The 23,433-nt window shown below is 36.6% G+C and overlaps 1 protein-coding gene and 2 pseudogenes across 1 annotated transcript; all 3 read left to right on the top strand.

The window, feature by feature from the left end:
* The first annotated feature begins 972 nt into the window (after positions 1-972).
* On the top strand, positions 973-6,847 carry LOC135209526 (proline-rich protein PRCC-like). The gene is given in 4 exon segments (XM_064242178.1): positions 973-1,322; positions 1,324-1,436; positions 5,872-6,154; positions 6,185-6,847. Coding segments are annotated over 4 exon segments (1,215 nt in total). The 5' UTR covers positions 973-1,064; the 3' UTR covers positions 6,746-6,847.
* Positions 6,848-14,860: 8,013 nt separating this feature from the next.
* LOC135209525 (piggyBac transposable element-derived protein 3-like) lies at positions 14,861-17,359 on the top strand (annotated as a pseudogene).
* Positions 17,360-17,592: 233 nt separating this feature from the next.
* LOC135209524 (retinol dehydrogenase 12-like) lies at positions 17,593-23,368 on the top strand (annotated as a pseudogene).
* Positions 23,369-23,433: the final 65 nt, after the last annotated feature.

Raw genomic sequence — 23,433 nt, 5'->3', positions numbered from 1 at the left:
GATACACGTGTATTGTAAGTCATTATGGAATGCCTAAGCTCTCTCTCTCTCTCTCCCTCTCCTTCTCTCTCATACACTGAGGCTACATCTGTATGGTATTATATATATATATATATATATATATATATATATATATATATATATATATATATATATATATATATATGCGTGAAATGTCAATTTGCCATTCATTAGACCTGAGATATTCGTCGACTTTGACACCTATATTATTAAATTAAGCGATACCGTCGTTTCAAAATTATCTATTGTGAATCAAAGATGTATTATGACCATTTTGAAAATCAAAGAGCTCTTAACTAAAGACATTTAACTGTTAAATCGTGGGCAAACCTGTTCATAACGTTCACATTGTATATCTGCGTCACACTGGGTCCCGCACCTTACGACATCTCTTTAACTAGACGTAACTTATTTATAACACTGGGTCTCATTTTTGTAATCAAGAATCAAAAGCACTTTTCATAGACAAATCCGGCCTGCCTGTTATTGTGTTAAAAAAATGGTATGGTGAACTTCAAGATTTCTTGGTGACCAATCTACTTTCGGGGAAAGGTTTTGAACTCTTAATATTCAAGAGATCAATTTTACAAATAACGATTTTAAATATTTTATTTTGTCTTCACTGGTGGCAACTGGAACTGACGCTGTGATTCCACTTTTGGCCTAAGATCAAAACACGAATTACGTAGACAGCCTGGCCTTGCAAGAAAATCTATTTTTGTTTTTATTTGCTTTTCTCGCGATCAGCCAATCACGGCACGGCTTTCGTCGGTGTTCGGATGTATTTGAAGAATAACCTTATCCAAATAGTATTTTTACAAATACGTTACTTGAGACAGGTTTTGATATATCATATGTATACCTTATACATATATGGTATATTATTTGCTGTTGATAGCATGAAATCAATCATAATATGGTATAACAAATAGTGATATATTCTATGGTGATCTTCCTCTCAAACGAACGCGGGAAGAACGTAAACAAAAGCTCCTTCCTTATTCGAAGTCAACGGAGCAAACGTTATATTCTCGATTAAAAACATGGCTTTGGTGGCATATAGCGATGACAGTGACATTGGAAGCGACTCAGAAGAAGTCGAACAACAAGTGAATGGTGTTCAAAATGATAAAAATGCAAAAATATCTCCCGAAAAGAACGATAGTGATGGGCATACCGAAATATCTCCCATCGCCAGTGCAAATGTCAATTCAGAACAAAAATCACCTTCAGACTCTGGTTTACCCTCAGGGATAGACGATATCGTCGATGAGGATGAAAACCACTACAGAGATAAAACCGAACATTTTAGCATCGATACCGGAAGCAGTGCCAATAGATTCATTGCAGACGGCCGTAGGTGAAGTGGAAGATGAGCTTACTGATGTCCCTACAGCTGATAGGGGGAAACATCAGTACAGGCCAACCCTCATCACGGTAGACGGGTCTTATTCACTCGATATTTAATTGGTGAAACATGAATACAATTGCAACTCTAAGCATACCATTTAAAAGACTGAAGTTTCGTCAACATATTGTGATATATGAAAGCCCCATACGAACTAAAATAAGCATGTGAGCTCTTCGTAAAATATGTTTTCAAGGCAGTTTTGAAATCCAATATGGCCGGTAGTTTTTCATGGACGGTTCTCATCAGTGACGGACACCATCTTTCCCCAGCCTTCCCAGCACTCATTTGAACAATGTTAGCGTATGTATGTAACGTTTATTGATCTTACTCAAGATTGCAGTTGTAATCAGCACAATTAAACAACATTTTGTTGCCTATATTAGTGAAAGTATGAAACTTGTTATTCCCGGGGTTATGGTTGGAACTGAATTCATTCTTACCTTGTAATCGGCGGTTTTTATCCTTACTGCCATCACAACTGAAACTCCACAGTGCTTATTTGATTGTTATTATACACATTTTGGTCTCAGTTCACTCCACATTGCACTTTAAACCCGTTGCTGTTCCTGGTTTCTAAGCGCGCGCGCCATAAACACAATTACAAACAGCAGACGACGACAGACGACGACAGACGACGAAACTGCAAAGTTTTATTCCCTAAACTGTTTACTTTACTCGTTATTTAGTTTAAATTTACATTTTTATTTAAAAATTTTGATTTAATTCATGTATATTATCCCTTTTTTGCAACCAAATTACCCCGAAAAATTACAGATATTTCTAACGTAGATAAAATCAAATGTTTCTAACGTTTTCGTACATCTGGCTGCCGAAAACCATAGAGGAACGAATACGGAAAAGTTGCATAGAGGAACGACTACGTTTTTTTTTTTTTTTTTTGCTTTTTAGTTTTTGCTAGCACTTTTCATTGATTTCAGTCTTTATTAGTATTTTGAATTTCTTAAATAATCGTATGCCAGAAATAAATGTAACCTTTAATGTTTGCATGCTTTAATGTTTGCATGCTAAGAATGGCAAAATCATCGTTGCCACATTAGTGGGAGGCTTCACACATACGCCGTTCCATTATCCTGTTAAGCGTCCGCCCCTGATGAGCTCGCTGCTAACGTACCGTCACGCTTTTTTTGTAATCAGGGATCATAGCACTGATGATAGTTTTTCAAAGTTAATATTGATTTTTATGCTTGTTATTCATACTGTAATTAACTGTTGGAAATCTCTCTCTCTCTCTCTCTCTTCTCTCTCTCTCTCTCTCTCTCTCTCTCTCATCTCTCTCTCTCGGAGTCCAGTCACTCGGCAAAGAAAAGTCATCTTCACTCCCGCAATTGGAAGAAAAGTTTGTATCATCACTGGAGGATTCAGAACTAGAGCTCTCATCATCAAATAGGTTATCAATATCACACTCCTCATCTAGTATTTGATTGATCTCACCTAAAGAAATATGCCTCCTCTTTGGGACATTCATTGTGAAAGACGCGAAATCCAATTTGTCCCGAAGCATATTGAAAGAAAACCAACAGGGACAGGCAGTTTTCTAGCATAAGCGACCACCAGGAAAGAGTTGCCAGGCTGGAAATAAGTTTCCCATGTGCTGAGAGTGTTACCAAATGATGTTCCTACACTTTCTATGCGAGTAAACGTATTATTACGGGGCTGACGACTTGACAAGCACAGTTAAAGTCTTGAACGTAATATCCCGTTGAAGGCGCTACCGAGTAGATCGCGGTAAACGTATTATTACGTGGGTGACGCTTAACAGGTTATAAAACTGTTTCCATGAATTCTAGTTGTCATAGTAATGCAATAATGATAAAATTGCTTTAATATTTATGTATATATACTTCCAATACATAGCCTAATTTCACCAATTTCAACGTTTTTGTGTGTAGTCTTATACCCAGTTTGGAGGGTCAACACATACCGAATGGCAAGAGAGAGAGAGAGAGAGAGAGAAAGGAAGGCGGAGGAACGAAGAAGAAAAGGGATGGTGGGGGGGGGGTTGGGGAGAGGGTAGGTGGAGCTTTATACGCGTGTTCGTATCCATTTCTGCATAATGGAGTTTTTGTCTCTTGGTACAAGGACAAGTGTCGTTATTCTTTACGATTAGTGATTCACGATACCCTTATAAATTACGGCACTGGGTGTAATGCACTATAGCAAAATCTCGTTCTGTTAAGAGTGTTCGTTACAGAAATAGGTATTGCCCAAAAACCTGCTTTGCACTGTCTCTGAAACCCATAGTAGACATGCTGCTTAGTTGTCAATCAAGTTTTATAACCAAGTATTTTTTACAAGCTAGCTATTGAATAAATTTGTATTTTTCTCAGTCAAAACCCCCTATGCCCCTCAATGCAACTTTTCCTCTTTTAACGACTTTCTGGTCATTGCAAATTCGGCCCCATAATTTCTTATGGTGCGAAAAAACAGACAAGAGGCCATGGACCGAAAACGATTGCGTCACACTACGGCGATAATCCAGCAGTAAAACATCTTCATATATCCAAAAAGTAAATAATAAAGATATATATGCGCATTACGATTATAACAATTACATGTATAGCTGATAACAATCTGCATGAATAACTGGTAAACTGTTCTGCAATGACAGTTGAGTATAGCAATTATTTACAATAGGTACGAAAGTCAAGATGTCGTGACGTCATAATACAGAACTTGAAAGAACGTTCTAATTCAGAAAAATAATTACTTAAATTTGAGTCAGAGTCGAGTTACTTTTTCAATAACGAATATTTTCAAATTAATCATCATAAATATGTAAAATATTGATGTTTTACTACTTATTTACAAATTAGCCAAGAGCACGCTTCTCGTCATCTTCTACCCCAACAGCTGTTTACGCCTGGCTTGTTGTTGATGAGAAATCGTGTTTCGATTGTTGTGATAAAAAAAGTGCTCCAGCGTCTGTGGGTACAAGTGGTGTGCGGATTTATCACAGGAAATGGTTAGTTTATTGACACAAGCTACTCCGTAAACATCGAGATGGCGTCAATCTTCGAAAACATTTTTAGTTGTAAGTAAAAATTTCTAAAGCGTTTTGGTGAGATTTCCACTGCCGTGGGCGCCATTTTCAGTACCCTCTGTTTAAATCTGTTTAAATCTTAAAATTTGGCCTTAATTTCTAACTTTGGGGAAAATACTTACTTCGAAAGGAGAGTAGAGGTCTTAGCTCCGTTTCTCACCAACAACAAGTCGCGACTGATGCCCATCTCGGGTGTCAGGACGCGTTATAATGTACTTTTTCGGAGGGTGGCTTGCACTGATGGTAGCTGGCCTGCGTGGCCTGCTTTGATGTTTTACCCTAAGTGGCTGAACAAGATAAAAGAAAGTAGAGAAAGCAACACGGCAGAATCAAGTACAAAGTTTTCTAGTGGGCCTCCCAAGAAGAAGGCGAAGGCTACAAAGTGAAATTTTTCGTGCCAGCACTTCAGAGGTAGGCTATGGTAGTCAACGCTAGGCTGGCCTACCGATCCCCATATTTAGCTTTATTTTTAGCCATTTCACTAAATTCTAGGCAATAAGGCTTTAACTATGCCTGGTATAGGCAGTGCTACAATTTCCTCATTGTTTTCTGTAGGTTAGGCTAGATCTAGCCTACTGTACAATAGTCATGATGCTGGTTAGCCTAGGATACATCAAGGAGGTTTAAAAGTTCTCAGAAAGTGAAAACAAATTCTAATGCCTGCAAGGGGATAAATGATTAATACCTTAGAATTACATATGTTTGTTGTTGTTTTAGTCTAAGACAACCTTGTATGTGGGCTCTTTCACATTCAGGAGCCTGTAACTGGAGCAATCTGTGTTCAGAAAATAATAATGACATTCTTAACAACGTGTAAAGATTTCATATTTTTGGGTACCTTAGACAAGGTTGAGTGGGTATTCCATATACATACTACATATAGCCTATATGGAAAGTAAGGCAATTAATCCAAGATGTCCTAACCGAACCTTAAAATTAAAATTTTTTACTTTCACTGCCATATTGACATAGCGTCATGAGAAACTTGGATATTATTTACTTAAGAGTCCAAAAGGCAATGTTGTCCTAATTTAGATGTTAGTGTGAAATTATGCATTGCCTGCACTAACCTAAGAATGAAGAGTATATTGCTTATATTAAACTCTCTTTCTTTAGTTATTTTAAGTTATAATATTTCATAATTTCTTTTAAGGAAAAGAGAGATTTTAGTGTTTATTACTTGAACATTACCAGTTTGTATGCTCAGTAACTTTTGAATGTTTTAATTTCATTGAAATTCTGTCAGTTTCATATAGAAATTATGTTGTATGTAGAAATGCTCTGCTTATTTTATTTTTAATCTTGTACCATATGTTTTTATGGAATCATAGTTTTCTTAGAAATTTGTATTATTTTTTGTAAGCTTATTTATGCACAGTACCATATTAATTTTGTTCCCTGGACTAGTATTTATTGTTTTCTTGTTTTTCCAGTTTGCTGAAGACGAAGAGGAAGAGGAACCAAAGGAGGAGCCTGAAAGAAAGAAAGTCCAACCGTCCAATAAAGGAAGTGGTCTCTTTTCTTTTCTTCCAGAACCTAAGCACATTTCAGTTAAGGAAACAAAGCGTCCGCTCATACCTTATGTCTTGACCAAACCACCTCCTGCACGCAAGTCACCAAAACCAACTCAGGCAAAGGCAAAAATGGCATATGACAAAAAGACAGAGGGTTGTTAATGACTCTGATGAGAGGATACTGGACCATCAGATTTCTTTTCATTGTCCGAGTCATCATTGGATGCTGTTGCTGCTGTGCCATTACCACCCATCGCGACAACCATGCCAGAAGTGCAAACTAAGAGTTATGGTGAAACTGCTAAACCTAATTATGAAAATCAGATTAATCATGTGCCTGTAGAGTCGATGACCAGTGATCAGCAACGAGCAGAATCTCAGTACTCATTCCAGCCTGAAGATCAGTCATCAGAAGGACCTGCAGATATTGATCAGGAGGCAATGATCAGGCTAATGGGAAAGCGAAGAGGAAAGGGTGAAGAAATAAATTTCATTGATGTCAGTGCAGATGATGCATTATTGACGCGTGACGAGTGGATGACAAAAGCCCTTTCAGAAGAGAAACCAACTCATAGTTATAGCAAGAAAAAGGAAGGATTGCCTTCACAAAAGCAAAAGCAGAAACACCAGATCACATATCTTGCCCATCAAGCAAAGGAGAGAGAGCTGGAACTCAAGAACAATTGGGCTCAGAATCGGATGACAAAAATGCAAACTCAGGCAAAATATGGGTTTTAAGGTCTGTTTTTTTTTTTTTAAGATGTAAATAGATTGAAAAAAAATTTGGATGTTGTAACTGGTATTTTATTATTAGCTGTTATTAAATCATTCAAGTGTCAATGACATTTTTATTCTTTTAGGTATCCACTTACGCAGATTTTGTCATATGGAATCTTTTACGGAACTGCACAGATTTCTAGCATATTCAGTTTATTTTAATTTTGAAACCTGGCATGGGAAAACTTATGAAGTACAGGTCTTTTTACTATACTTCCATTTTGACTAGTCAAAACTGTTAGATGAAACTTTATATCTCCATCACTTTCAAAGAAGTAAAGAAAGCTCTACCATCTTTTCAGCCCCAAGCTGCTTCCACATTCAACTCCATTCTTGCTTTTTTCTTTTAATAGTAAAATTATTACTATATAAAGTTTGCACTACAACAATGCTCCTGCTATCTATTCCCGTTATGATTGTAAAATAATACATTATTTGTCAGTGGATGCACTTTGAAAATCACATAATAAATATTCACTGTTTAAAAACCAAATAAATATTCAGTATGTATAAAAAGCAGAAAAAATGTCAGATTTCTTTGAAAATGGAGAGTTGAGATGCTCACGAAGCATTCTCAGCGGCGTGGTTGGTATGGTATTAGCGTTCCACTACAGTGGCCGCGGGTTCAATTCTCGGCCATTCCATTGAGGAGTGAGAGATGTGTATTTCTGGTGATAGAAGTTTACTCTCGACGTGTTCGGAAGGCACGTAAAGCCGTTGGTCCCGTTGCTGAATAACCACTGGTTCCATGCAACGTAAAAGCACCATACAAACAAACAAACTCGAAGCATTTATTCCATGGTTTATTTACAATTTTCTTGTTCTCTATTGTACTGAACTATTTTTGGAGGCAAGTAACAGCTGCCTCAATATATCAATATTATTACTGCACTTAAAATGAGGCACAGAGTGGCGTAGTTTAACCATTGCAACCAGAAAAAATTGCCCGCGTAAAATCCTCATGCAAATTACCGAAAAAAGTAGCTATTTTCTAGAATAAGTTTAATCTCATTACGTGTAATGATATGAGAATACCGTAATTTGTAATTACTCCACAATTCAACCTCAGAAAAAAAATAGTGCTATGTAGGGTAAAAAAACCGCATGGTACAGGGGTGGACCATGTACGATCAATGTGTACAACCCCAAGAAAAGTACATTATAACACGTCCTGACACCGGAGTAGAAGTCTTTAGCTCCGTTTCTCACCAACAACAAGTCGCGTCTGATGCCCATCTCCGATGTCAGGACGCGTTATAATGTACTTTTTTGGGGGTTGTACACATTGATCGTACATGGTCCACCCCTGTACCATGCGGTTTTTTACCCTATAATGATACTGTCATAGTGGCAAGAAATCATTGCTGAAAAGGTGATGTTTGACGCCAGTTTACGGTATAAAGTTAGTTCAAATATTTTAAATCTAAACGTGGCGAAAACCCTACGTGTATTTGTGGAACAATGAAAATAGATTTAATAATGAAAGCTACAATTAAATTTCGACATCGTAGAGACAATCGAACATGACACGACACAGAAAAACATTTCATTTCCTTTTAAGAAATTTATGATGCCGTTTCCTGTGACCTAAACCACTCAAAAATGATACTAAATTTATGATCAAATTGAAGAATATCAATATGTTTAAGGTACATTTTATTCTTTCGATACATGACGAAACAACATGCTTCTAGAATTGTCACTCGGGGTTAATGCTGATGAAAGAAAACGGAAGTGAAAATGAGAGGCGAACCCATTTTCTTTAAATTAAATCAAGGGATTATATAGCAATTGATCGTAGATCGCGGTTATTTAATAAGTCCAAATGACTGGTGAAATGATTTGCAAAAACTGATATTTAAAACTAGAACATAGATCTACCCTTCTTGATTTGTAAATTGTATGTTCTCTTATTTGTTTTCATCATTTGCCTCCCGATTTTTGTTTCAAGGGAAAGGGAAAATAAAGCAACATAACTTTGAAATTAATTCAGCAACTGCACAGTTGAACTTGGAAAACCTCTAAGTATTGGAACTTACTAATTATACTACACAGCCCCTGATCTTAAGATCCCAACTTCTAAACCAAGCTACGACAACTGCCGTAAACCATGACACATACGAAAAAACAATTGTAAAAAAAAAAAAAAAAAAAAAATCACTGACAACACGGGATAAAATCTAACGAATAATTATAAGAATCATCACTAATTTGGCCAATGTTTAAGTTTTTCAGAGGTCTATCCTCATCCAAAAGGAAGCTTATCTTTGGTAGGCAGTAACTAAAATTAAGAGTATACATTGGCATTATGTAAAATAGTAAATAAACAAAAGTATCATTAATTTTTAAAACATACAGAAAAATCCTATAATAGCAAGACTAGGTATCCTAATCAAACATGTCTGTGTGTTACCTTTAAAAACAGTAACAATATGCAATACATTTTCAGGTTTTGAAGATTAAATGTTTCTTCTCGCTTGCAAATCAATGACTGCGCTGAGAAGCAATATGGCCTACATTGCCATATTGCTAACCCGCGATGGAACTTCTATCCTTATTTATACGCGATCTACCACACGGGAAACACTTCCTCTCTAGACAGTATCTTTATGCAACGACTTTGGGTTCGTCTGTTTGCCATTGCACTTACCTACCTTTCTGTCCTTGTTTGTGGCCAAAGTGTACCTCTGGTCAATAAATCACAGAAGCAGCGTCACAATATTCAGCAATCGCTTCAGCTCAACCCTTACGCTGTCAGTGAACTCATTCACGAACGGTAACCTAAATTCACATCTCTCTCTAACCCACCCCCCAGAAAAGCCTGCTAAGAGAGCCATCCTCCTCTTCGCATTTGCAAGCATATCTTCTTGTTCACTACATATGAACAAACTGTTGGTAAATGGCTAAATGCCTACTACCTATAACCTGGCCTGGATTGTATCTGAATATGCCTGATCCTCTTCTTCCTCCAGTTCATAGACATGAAATGTCAATGCACTCAAAGGCAATGAAATTCGCTGACTGTCGCTTTATGCAACTTGGCGACTAACTTAACCACAGAATTACACCACCATTTCCATTAAGCGGCTTTATTATAAGCTACCACTAGTAATCTTGGTGGCCATGATCCCTTAGATATACCTACTTGTAGAGAGAGGCAAGTTACCACTACTCACCTTTGAAGTTCAGTAGCTGCAGACAGTTGGGAGTGATACTTCTTCAATCTTGCCAAACTACCTATACAACAAAACTCGTGGCCCTTCAACAAGAACTTGTGAAACATGATATTGACCTTACATTAGTCCCGAAATAACTACTAAAACCGAGGACAAGACTAGTCATACTCATAAACACTGAGAACAACGGGAACAACAGTACTCGCTACCAAATTCTCTATGATCACTATACAACGGCACACCGTTTCTTTAACCAACCCCCTTTCACTCTTGGCTTTATTAGTTACCAAAGGAACAAAACTTACCAATTTTACCAAAGAATCCTCTTCTATCACTAGACAGGCATAGATACAATGCACCAGATGTAAAGTATTGTCAGTTTATTTTCCCTATCATCTGATAACGTGTTTCCTTTCATTAATGTTTGGTAATGTCGTACTACACACATGAATTCATGCAATTATATCATCAACGAACATCTTAAAAAGCTTTAAAAATACGTCTTGTTGCATTTAGGGAGGGAGAAATTTATTAGTTCTGTCATAATGTGAATATTCTTTTCGTATTCGTGTAAGAGTTTCGTGACTTTTGTAGATATTTTCCTAGACGCAAAACGAATCAAAGACTGAGGGAGACGATTGAACAGTGGATTGTGAGTTCGGAGTCTGGTTTTCATTTGAATTAACAGACGAATGAACTCGTATTTCCAAGTGTGAATAGGAATTTTCGATTTTTATAATAGCTTCAAGTTGAGAGAGAGAGAGAGAGAGAGAGAGAGAGAGAGAGAGAAAGAGAGAGAGAGAGAGAGAGAGAGAGAGAGAGATTGACGTAACACAAGAACCAAGTAACAGGACTTACCAGCAAGTAAGTGAGCATGACTTACCTGTTCGGTCAGTCCTTGTGAGTGACTTTGGGAGGAGAAACTGCCAGAAGCGGCCAGCCAGTGAGTCAGTTATTAGTTTAGTTCGTGGCGGTTCGAGGGGCGCCACGCCCGGAGATGCAGCTGCCGTCTCCACAGGACTTGTGCCTAGACCGCCTTCTACGATACGGTTAGTAGACTAGTAGTAGACTAATGTTTCGTTCTTTTTTCTCGGGTTTGTGTTCAAAGTATTGATTCGAAGGCTTCGTCTAAACTTTAAAACTAAATGAAAAGTTACTTTTCACTAAGTTTTCAAGGATGACACGTTACTTAAACTATTTTTTAGAGAGAATTTCTCATTTTGAACTTTAAATCTGAATGAAATGCTACTTTTCGCCAAGTTTTCAAGGATAATTCGTTACTTAAACTATTTTTAAAGGGAATTTCTAAATTTTAACTTTAAATCTGAATTAAAAATTACCTTTCACTAAGTTTTCAAGGATAATTCGTCACTTAAACTATTTTTTAAAGGGAGTTTCTAATTTTGAACTTTAGGTCTGAATGAAAAGTTACTTTTCACTAAGTTTTCGTGGATAACTCATTACTACAACTAATTATTTTAAAGGGGAATTTCTCATTTTGAACCTTAAATATGAATGAAAAGTTACTTTTCGCCAAGTTTTTAGGGATAACTCGTTACTTAAACACTTTTTCAAAGGGAATTTTCATTTTGAACTTTAAACTCGAATGAAAAAGTTACTTTTTTCAACTAAGTTTCTAAGATGACTCGTTACTTAAACTATTATTTTAAAGAAAGGAATTTCCTCTTTTTGTCTTAATTTTAAACCGAGCCCGTCTACGGGTTTCTAGTCAACTCCACTTAAGTGAAGTTTAAATTCTCTTAACTGTATTTAAAGACCCTTTTTTTTCATATCTATTTGTTAAATGACTCGGAACCACAGTTTAAAGTTTAATTTTAAGTATATCTAACGAAAAAAAATGTAGTAATTCTCTATATTAGTAATCAGAGATGGATTTCAACAGTGACAATTAATGATCGTGCTTTCTTCGAAGCCAACCACTGAGAGAGAAAATAGGTATCCCCAAAAATATACAAAGCAACCTATATAAATATGAATACAAAGTAATAAATATTTAAAAAAAAATCACTTAACTTTGTAGAATATTCACTTTATCTTTCACAAAGAAGAGACGAATAAACAAATGAGAGAAAATAGTAATCTAAGGAAACCCGATCGTTCGGGTCAGTTTGGTACAGGCAAAGGCAAGCAATTCTTTGGTAAAGTGATACTCGATCACGGGGGAAAAATGGAGGGGTTTGAGGTGGGGGGGTTTTCCCGGTCTATGTTGGGGGAGGGGGGAGTTTCGCGGTCTATGTTAGGGGTGGGGGAGTTTTCCTGATAGTTTTGTGTTGGAGAGGGGGAGTTTTTACTGGATCATTTTGTTGGGGAGGGGGAGTTTTCCTGATAGTTTTGTGTTGGGGAGGGGGAGTTTCCCCGGATCATTGTGTTGAGGAGGGGAAAGTTTTCCGGAATCATTGTGTTGGGGAGGGAAAGTTTTCCGGATCGTTGAGTAGGGGAGAGATAAGTTTTACTGGATCATTATGTGGGGAGGGGGAAGTTTTCCGGCTCGTTGTGTTATGAGGAAGTGTAATTTCCAGATCCGTTGGGATGAGTGGGGGGGGGGGATTAAGGATAATTGGGGGTTGGGGGGTGGGGGGAATTTTCGGATCGCTGGTTTGTGAGTGTGAGTTAGGACCCGGATCGTTTGTGTTAGGGGAGAGGAATTTCCTGAATCGTTGGGTTTTGGGGGGTGACCTCTCTTCTTGTTGATCACTGAATACATACACACACGCATGCGTATATACATGTTGCAGATGTGCATACATATGTATATTTACTTTCTCAAAGCATGTGTTTAATTGCAGTTTGTGCTTGAATATTTATTTTATATATATATACATACACACACACACACACACACACACACACACATATATATATATATATATATATATATATATATATATATATGTATATATATATATATATATATATCTATATATATATATATATATATATATATATATATATATAGAATTACATACTCAAGGATATGTGTAAAATTTACATTGTATTTTTTTAAATTGGAACAATACTTTGCCTTTGAGTATATAATTAGCGACAATATTCACACACACACTCGCACACACACATATATGTATATTTCTGCTTATATATATATAAGCAGAAATCCAAGCGCTTTCATCTTTACTAAGACATTGTCAAGGAAACGAATGAAATACAATTGGAGAGAAAGTTATCAGGTAAACAACAAGATCAAGAATACCAGTTGGTTAATTGTCAAAAGGGTAAAAATTAATGAGATAATCCAGGATTATCGGAGATCACACGGTCACAAACCTAAACATAGATTTAACCCTAACAGAAACTACAAAGTATCCGTATAGTCGAAAACATGTAAAAATTTAATATATTAATTTTGTTGCTTATATTTATCTACAACTTTTTTCATTATGAAGGGATCAAGTTTAAATAAACCAAGACTTAAATTTAGAACATTTCCATTATTTGACTTGATGAAAGAAGATTCAATGATATTCCTTTTAACTGTAATATTACATGGGATTAAGGCTCTTGCTTGACTCCAGTTAATAGGATTATTTAAATCTCTCATATGTACGAATAATGCATTCGATATTTGCCCAGTTCTCACAGAATATTGGTATTGTTTGAGACGTTGTGAAAGAGATTTCCCGGTATGTCCGTAATAGACTTTATCACAATTTTTGCAAGGAATTTCATATATGCAGCCTGGAAGATCTTTAGGAGAATTTCTTTATTATTAAACTCTTGACATTAATATTACTGAAAACAACATTTATGCTTACTAAATTCAAGTTTGTCATTAGTTAAATAAAATGTGTTTCTAGCTCTTCTTCCATGCCACATCTACAGAAGTCCTTGGGTATTTAAGTTTCAATGCGATGTCATAAATAGTTTTAATCTAAGCGTCAATAAACTGCGGGCTACAGACACGTAAAGCCCTTAGGAACATCCCAGAAAAAAACAGAATTTAACATTTTGATGGTGATTTGAATTTTCTTGATGTAACTGTCCATAGAAATGCTAGAAATTTCATCTTTTCAGTATTTAGGAAATCAACTAACTTTGCCTCTTTTGTTCATTACTACTCCAATCACCATCAAAATGTTAAATTCTCTGTTTTTTCGGGGATGTTCCTAAGGGCTTTACGTGTCTGTACCCCGCAGTTTATTGACGCTGAGATTAGAAATATTTATGATATTGCATTGAAACTTACCTGATAACTTTCTCTCCAATTGTATTTCATTCGTTCCTTGGCACTGTCTTAGTAAAGACGAAAGCGCTTGGATTTCTGACTATCCTTTTCCTGTGGTATTCGCTTATTTAATGAAGTCACGTGCATCTGCTGTGATTTTTTAAGTATATATATATATATATATATATATATATATATATATATATATATATATATATATATATATATCCCTTTCAAACCCAAGAACCAGTATACTGTCTCTACTTTGAAGCGCCATCCAAGGGAAACCAATTTAAATTTTCGCGGTTTCTGGTAACCCGTCGACTCTATACGACTTGGAGAGACTGTGACATCATCACCATGATCCCTGGCTACGTATGGCAAAGATGGCGGACGGTGACAACGCCGGACGAGCCCATAGGCGACGCCTACGCTCAGATAATCGTAAGTACATGGAAATATTTTTATCTGATAATGAGATAGCTAACTTTGATCAATTTCCCATGAAATTTGAATAAATTTAATGCATGACTTAGTAGGTTTGGCCTACTGTCTATGAAAAGAAACTTGCCTACCGTGGTGACGCTTTTTTTGAAACATTATACTGCCTTCAGGACTTCAGGGCAAAAAAAAAGTGTAAACAAACTACGTTTTATGTAGTATTACACATAGTTTGCTTGTGTACATAATTAATATACCATGTATGGTTTAGTTACTGACTGGTAAAGGCACAGTATCAGATTCATTCATATTCGAGTGACTTATTTCAAACTAGTGGGAAATGAAGTCAAGAGAAGGCACTATAATGTCTTCAGGACTCTGTCTGCACTAGCTGTCTTCATTTAGTATTCGAATATTTTTTCAGTAATACTTGCAATAATAACAATGATAATGATAATAAAGATTAAGCTGATGATAATAATACTAATAAATTAATAATAATGACAAAACAAAAGGTTTATTAAAAAAAAAGTCAAGTTAACATTTAAAAGGAAGGTATGTTAAAGTACAAAATTTAAAGAGACGCCCAGACATTTAAAAGGACAAACTTTATTAAAGAGACGGCACCAGTACAATTATGTCATCACATTGTCATATTATTATTATTATTATATTATTGCATGAATATCTGCATAGCTCCTATAACGGTTAAATTTTCTTGAATCGCTCTTATATCTTTCATATATTTAAATACATCACCTATATTTAGTTATTTTGATAATTTACACCTTGCATCCATGAATATTCAAGTCTTATTGCATGTTGACATGATATTTCATCACATTTTACTGTTTCGATATGGGGTTTGGCTTAATACTGTTCAATAATTCGCAGGTAATGCCCAAACCTACCAAGCGATTATTGGCGGGAAAGGTTAGACTCCCCCCCAGTGACGAAAAGCAGTGCTGATGATGACGATGATGACTGGGTACCTGAGGCAGTATCTTCCAGAGGAAACATTTTATCCTCGAGTGATGATTCGTCTTCTGAAGATGAAGATGAAAATGCAACTGTGCAGGTTCATAATGTAACCTCGTCTAATTCCCAGGGAAGGCGTTCCTTTTATTTGAGGGACATAGATTTTCGAGACACTTTCATCAGTGATGAACCAGAGAAGAATGGTGATGGCAGATCTTTTAGACCAATCGACTACTTCAGGAGTTATATGAACATGGACTTCATAGAACACATTGCTTTATGTACCAATATGAAAGCTACTGAAACCACAGGGTCATCCTTGGGAACCAGTGGAGAGGAAATTGCAGTGTTCATAGGTATGAATTTTGCCATGTCAGTATTAAAGATGCCAAGGATTAGAATGTATTGGCAAGGTATGACACGCCTTCCATTTATTGCTGATGCTATGCCCAGAGATAGATTCTTTAAATTAAGGTCTGCTCTCAAATTTGTTGATGATAATACAATTTCTGCAGCACAGAGAAGTTTAGATCGAGTATGGAAGGTGAGACCTCTCCTTGAAGAAATTAGAAAGAGATGCAACTGAGCTCCCAAGAGAGAAAAAAACTGAGTATTGATGAGAGTATCAGTCTTGGGACACGGGAAGACTGAACATAAAGCAACATGTTCCAGGGAAACCAAATCCTGATGGATTGAAGATGTTTGTGTTAGCATCAACTAAAGGACTTGTTTATGATTTTGAAATTTTTCAGGGGAAAGAGGCACTGATTTCTCTGGTTGACCAGCTGAATGCTAAACCTAACAGGCCAGTAACATTGGGAGAGGCAGTTGTGTTCCGATTTCTTCCTAGTGTGGAACCTGGATCAAGTTTATTCTTTGATAGGTATTTTACTTCTCCTCAACTTTTGGGAGACTTGTATGATAGATGTCTGAGGGGCACAGGAACTTTAAAGAAAAATATGCTACCTAAAGAGGCAAATTTGAAATCTGAAGCAACATTGAAAAGAGAGGGAAGAGGAGCATCAGAGTTCACAAGTTAGGTATGACAGGAAAGTTGCATTAACAGCATATGATAAGAAAGTAATATACATGGCTTCAAAACGAGTTTTGGAATTAAGGAAGAGGATGTCTGCCTTCGGTGGTCAAAGGCAAAAAATGAACACATACAAGTGCAAAGACCATGTGTAGTTAGAGAGTATAATAAAGCAATGGGAGGAGTGGACTTACACGATCAAGTCGTAAGTTATTACAGAAGTAGCTCTAGAACTAAGAAATGGACTGTTAGAACAGGACTTCACATGATGGATGTGACAATGCTAATAGCTGGTTTGGAATATAGGGCAGACTGCGGAGAAAACAAATATATGCCATACTTGGATTTTAAACTACAGTTGGCTAATCAGCTTATGAGAGGAGAGTTATCTGATAGAGATGGAAGACAATTGGGCAGCACAGATTCTGATGAAGAACTTGGAGATCCAGCCCCTAAGACCAAAAGAGGAAAATTTAAAGTCCCTTTGCCTGGTGAAAAAGAGAGGACAACAGGCGCAAAACACTTGCCTCTTATTGTCAGTGACGATTTCCGAAAATGTAGAAAGGAAGGCTGCAAAGGCAAGTCCAGAACAGTATGCTCATACTGTAAAGTTTATCTTTGTTTTACATCCAACAAGGAATTGCTTCTTTGAATTCATTCTCCTTAAAACTCCTAACATACGAAAAATTCTTTTCATGAAGTATATTATTCAAGCCTTTTTCAATTCCTCATTTAACAGGAAATGATGTTCAATTATCATATTAGTTTGCTATTTTTCCTATGCTCAGTATTGTTTTATTCTATTTTTCTAATCTCAGCAATGTATTTGCTATTTTTTCTATACTCAGTAATATTAAGTGGAGTACATTTTTCCTTGATTTTCAGAATTCATACTAACTTTGTCCTACATCTACATGGAATTATTTCTTTGAATTTCATTTAACTTAAAATTCCAAATTGAGGAAAAATTCTTTTCAACATGAGGTAAAAGTACATTATTGATGCCTTTTCCAAATGTCTCATTTAAATAGAATAGTTGTCATTTATCAGTTATATGAATGCTTGATTTTTTTCTGTACTGAGCATTTTATTTGCTATTTTTTCTGTACTCAGTATTGTATTTGCTAATTTTTCTATCCCAGTATTGTATTTGCCATTTTTCAATACTCAGTATTGTGTTTGGTATTTTTCTAAATTCAGTAATATTGAATATGGTAAATTTTTCCTTAACTTTGTAATGGTATAATAAGATAAGCCCTCGTGAAACTCTACTGATGGTTTAATTTACCTTCTAAAAGAAGAATCTTCATCTCCAAATCATTAGTATGGTATTAAAAACACTGCAATATGCAAAAAAGGTACAAAATTAGGAAAACTCGCCAGTAGGAGTCCTGAAAGACAGCATACTGTCTAATCAGTTCATGTAAATGGAGACAGCAATGACAATTTTGTAATTATTCTCAGTCTATTGGAAGCTAAACACACTGGAAAAATTGGTTTACATTACCGGAGATCGCCAGATGGCTCTCGGGTTTGAAAGGGATATATATATATATATATATATATATATATATATATATATATATTTATGAATGTCGAATTTTTCTGCCCACAAACATTAAGCCACAAATAACTCAATAATATGACATTCTTTGTAAATTTAATACTGACACTTCACGGAAATTATATATAAGTGTTCTTAAGCCCTTATGGGTAAGATGAAACTAAAATAACAGAGAGAGAGGAGAGAGAGAGAGAGAGAGAGAGAGAGCACGAAATTCACTTCCAAAATAACCAACAACATTTCAAAGTGTTCAGAGCTCACGAGAAACGGACCAAGCCACCCACCATTGGTGTGTGTGTGTGATTCCGCATAAGTTGAAGCATTTATGTTATTTTAGATCATATAAATTGCAAAATCGCATTTTTACGGTTTTCAGTAATTAGAAAAAAAGACTTCCATATAGACGTGAAACTTGTTAGAGATGTGTAAGGATAACGTAAGTCCCAATGAAGCCACAAGTCTACATACATCTGTATAAATACATAAAACACACATGTATGTATATACTGTATAAATTAATATGGTTTATGTTCATAAGTATTAGTACATTTATGTATCTGTTATTAATGCATAATTACGCATTAGTATCAGTAACGTGGAGATGAGTATAGGCCTATGCCTATTCTCATAAAGCGTCTATTGAAAAACATCGTCGCGTTTGATACGGAAGTATAACATCCTAATTTGTGATAACAAAGTGTTTTTAAATAAAAAATTGGACTCTAGGACAGATAAACGTTGTTTTTGTTTTTATATAAAATAAGTGGTACGCTTCGCACTTTACGGTTGAGCAAACCAACTAACTGATCCTCGACATGAATTTGTCATCACGACTTGGACGTGAAGAACGCAAAGCGCAATGTCACCAGCATCTAATTATTCAACGGGGACTTTCAGGAAGCTTCCTTGGTTCCTTCGAGGTCCTGTTTTAAGGATTTCTCAGCATATTTGCTTATGGTTAAGTAATGCCAATGACTGTGATATATTTGAAAGCGTTTGGCTGATTTAAGCTGAAAGAATTGTACTCATACACTTATAAAGTAGTACTCACCAGCAGTGGTGTCAAATCTCATACAGACAGTTACCATTCTCTTCTATCTTCCACGCCCTTATTCGTTTTACTTCCGTCATTAAGTTTCTATAGCTTTTAGCAGTTTATTTTATTTATTATGAATCCTTAACACCCAGCAATTTGCCTCTCTATGAATTAATTTCTATAAATTGCGTTTCTATACAGTTGTTCATTAGCTTTCTCTAGACCCATGTTTGCCACATTAGTCCAAAGCCGCTCCGATCTTCCCATTTCAAACCTTCTATTATTATTATTATTATTATTATTATTATTATTATTATTATTATTATTATTATTATTATTATTATTATTATCATTTCCAGAGGAAGATGATCTTAACGACGTTTGTGTCCTCCTGATAGCCAGATGGTACTATAGGTCCCGTTCAGGAGGTGCAATTCGAAAGAGCGAACTGGGCCGGGTGAAGACTGTCATAGTGACTGGTGCTTTCTTCAGGTAAGAACGTGAAGAAGATGAAGAAGAGTTACGTCTGGTCTTTAAATATGCAAGAGTGGAGGAGGACACCAACCCATTTATTCATGTGGTAAAATGCTACCAAAAAATCAGATCAGGATATAAATCGAGGGACAACTGATATCCCCCAACAGAAAACTGGGAGAATATATAAGGAGAGACCTCAAAACTAAGAATGTTCTTAACCTCCGAAAGCGATGGATGTCAAAGCTAAGTAGGGCAATTAGCGGCTCTGCCTCAGTTATAAACGTGAAAAAGAAATGACAAAGGGAGTTCGGATTAAAAACAAAAGTAAAAGTAGCAATTATTGGAATTGTATCTAATTTAGAAACATTGTTTTGTAATTTTTTCGTGGCTTTTTCAGGGGTTAAATTTGGGGTTGTCTGCAAAAAGCGGGATAATAGACATGAATTAAAATAAACATTTTGAAGTAACATAAAAAATTAAACTCAAATAATGAGTAATGTAAAAACAATTAACGGGAATAAAGCTTTGCACCACATAGGAACCAGGAACCAGGAGAAAAGAAGTAAAGAATGAATATCAAAGTTTATCATTAAGTGGGAAAGAAAAACAGAGCCAGGACTATCACCTTGAAGTCTGTTGTTCACAGTTTCGCGTTTCCCTTGATCTACGGGCAGAAGCAGCCCTATAATCTCTATATTTAATCCAAAATCCTTAACTTCTTCAGGAATTGGGAAGGAAGCAGCCAGGGAATTCGCCAGCCGAGGCGCCCGAGTCATCCTAGCATGTAGGAACCTCATCAAGGCCAGGAAAGTTGCCGGTAAGGTAGCCGCCCTCAGGTGCCAGCCATATTTGTGGCCGGTGCTTGCGAGGGGAGAGCTTGATGGCTGGTGAAATCTGATTGAAATATATTTAAAAGCATAAATTTCAGATTAATTCATAAGAGAATAATGAAATGAGTCGAATTAGTACTTATTTACGTTTGTTTTTTTCAGCTGAAATCATCGGCCATACGGGTAACAAGGATGTCTTCGTCGAATATCTCGACACGTCGAATCTCGACTCAGTCCGTCTTTTCTGTCGACAGATTCTGCGGAATGAGGAGCATTTACACATCTTGGTAATTGTGCTCACTTGACTCACCTACTGTGTGCCTTTACTTGTGTTGTTCTTTGGTTAAATTCTGTTCATTTATTTAGTTTTCTCTCAAGTCTTTCTTCAACCTCTTCTTCTTCAGATAAACAATTTCTCATTGAATATTTAGTAGATAAGTCTAGCACTAGATGGCGCCCGTTTGTAACCCTCTTCTTCTTCTTCAACCTCTTCTTCTTCTTCAGGTAAACAATGCCGGGATTGTAGGTCCTCAAGCGAAGCAGGTCACGAAAGACGGGCTGGAACTGACGATGGCGACCAATCACTACGGACATTTTCTGCTGACGAATCTGCTCCTGGGTGAGCACCATGAGAGAGAGAGAGAGAGAGAGAGAGAGAGAGAGAGAGAGAGAGAGAGAGAGAGAGAGAGAGAGAGAGACGGGTTCCCTGAGAAAAGAAATAGAAAATATATGATGATGATCCTGACTGAAGTGTTTCACCCAAGATAATCTTAATATTATTAACCGAGTGTAATTATCTTAATCCTTATTCAGGTTTTTCAACATGATGCTCCAATTATAATTATTCGTCTTTATTATTTATCCGAACCAGATCGCATGATCGCCAGCGGCCCAGGACGAATTATTAACGTGTCCTCAGGGATCCACGTCATCGCGCGCAAGATAAACCTCCGCGATCTGAACTTCCTGGCGTCGAACTACAGCCCCACGTCGGCCTACGCCCAGAGTAAGCTCTGCAATATCCTGTTCACGAAGGAAAATTGCTGAGAAACTCGAAGGAACGGGTGAGTAACTCTCTCTCTCATTCTCTCTCTCTCTCTCTCTCTCTCTCTCTCTCTCCAGTACTTAAATGCATACCATACCCACAGCATTTTATTTAACGTTTCTCTGCATTTCCGAGTAGCGCTTTCAAAACTGACAATGAGAAACAAGTCACAAAGCTTTCAGAAATCTGTTGCCCTTAAAAGAAAGAAAAAAAAAAAAAACTGACAGGCATACTGGGTTATTTAGCTAGACACTCCCTTACTTGATAAGTCATTAAGTCAACAAAAGTCTTTTTTGGTCCTTCTCCATAGAAGTGACAGCCAACAAGCCTCCACCCTGGCGCCGTTGGAACCGACTTTTCAGAAAAGGCGAGTTCCAGCAGGACTTGGTATGCTCGGGTCGTCAACGGAGAATTCTCAGCTTTCGTGTGCCATTTTTGCTGGAAAGGTAAAGAAAAATCGATGCTAAAAACATATAAAAGTAGTTTAGAAATTTTTAGAAAGAAAAATATCAAGTTATTTTCAGTAATTTTGTATGTAGTTTTTCAGACACCCAACTAGACTAATATATTGGACTAGTACTAATAGTAGTCCCAACTTAGAACGAATGTTGGGAGCTTGGTGTACAAAACGTTCTCTCTGGGTACATAGACATAGTTTGTCCTTAAACCAGATAGTGTTTGCTTATTAGTAAAAAAAAACTAGTGTCTAAGCTTTTCTAGAAATATGGGTTGCTGTAGTTAAACCTACTTGGAGAACTTTTTCAATTAAATTTATTTCGGTTTGTATAATGATAATATAATCTATCTGTAGTACTGTGTATTTTAGTGAAAACTTCATTTTATTATAACTGCATTTAATACTCGTAAACCTTTTCGGTTGTGGAAACAAGCATAATGTTCAAATATGTTTGAACTGTGTTTCTCTCTCTCTGTGCATGACTAGACGAGTGAGCTGGGTGCTCAGACTTACTATCTTACTTTGGCTGTGTCTAAAGATGTTGAAAAGGTTTCTGGGAAATATTTCGAGGACTGTAAGGTAATTGTGGCTGGCCATTCGTTCCACCAGTTTCACCTCTGTGATGAATGAAAAACGTCATTTGCTTGTAGAAGAAATATATTCCTTTCTGAATGCTTGCTTCGCTTGGGTGGCTGTGATTTCTTTACTTTTGTAACTAAAGAAGTATTGCTAATATTGCTTTGCGTAATTTTGTCGGCATTTACCACTGATTTAATATATTCTTTTCTTAATTCTAAACTTATTATGCAGCATGGAGAGCTAATATAACGACTAATTGTATAGTTTCTTTTCTTTATTTATGTCTATTATAGTAGTAGAAACCTTGTGCATGGCATTCACTAACTACTGAAACCTATACCAAGACTAACTTGCAAGCTGTGTGTGGATATTCTTGTCTTTTTGTGTGTGTGTGTGTGTACAAAAGCTGTTCAACACGGCTGTATATTGTATAAATCTATCAGATGACATGGCAGTCTGAAAGACGCAAGGTTTATCGTAGGTCTAGTGACAGTTCCGTCTTCTGTTTCAGCTGTCATCGAGTTTCGTGGCTGGCTCAAGACCGACGGGTAGCCAAGGCGCTGTGGGAAGTCAGCGAAGCCGATGTGCAGCTGCGCCCCCGAGAGGAGCATTACTGAACCAATTCTGTAGCAGTGTTCATTTGCTAGTCTAAAGCGTTTCTTAGTTATTACGTGCTTCAGAGTTTGCTAGCAGCTTCTCCTTACTTAGCTCGTAACGTTTGTTCCTAGTTGACTAGCTTCGAGGAAGCGTATAAGGGTGGTATATCTTGCATGGATATCTTGCAATTTCCGGCTGAAGGGGGACACATGTAATGAAAGGTCAATGTTAAGCA

This window comes from Macrobrachium nipponense, chromosome 38 (genome assembly GCF_015104395.2).
Source record: "Macrobrachium nipponense isolate FS-2020 chromosome 38, ASM1510439v2, whole genome shotgun sequence".
NCBI classification, from domain to species: domain Eukaryota; kingdom Metazoa; phylum Arthropoda; class Malacostraca; order Decapoda; family Palaemonidae; genus Macrobrachium; species Macrobrachium nipponense.
Note: the sequence above shows the minus strand (reverse complement) of the source record. Positions and strands in the feature narration are given on the sequence as shown.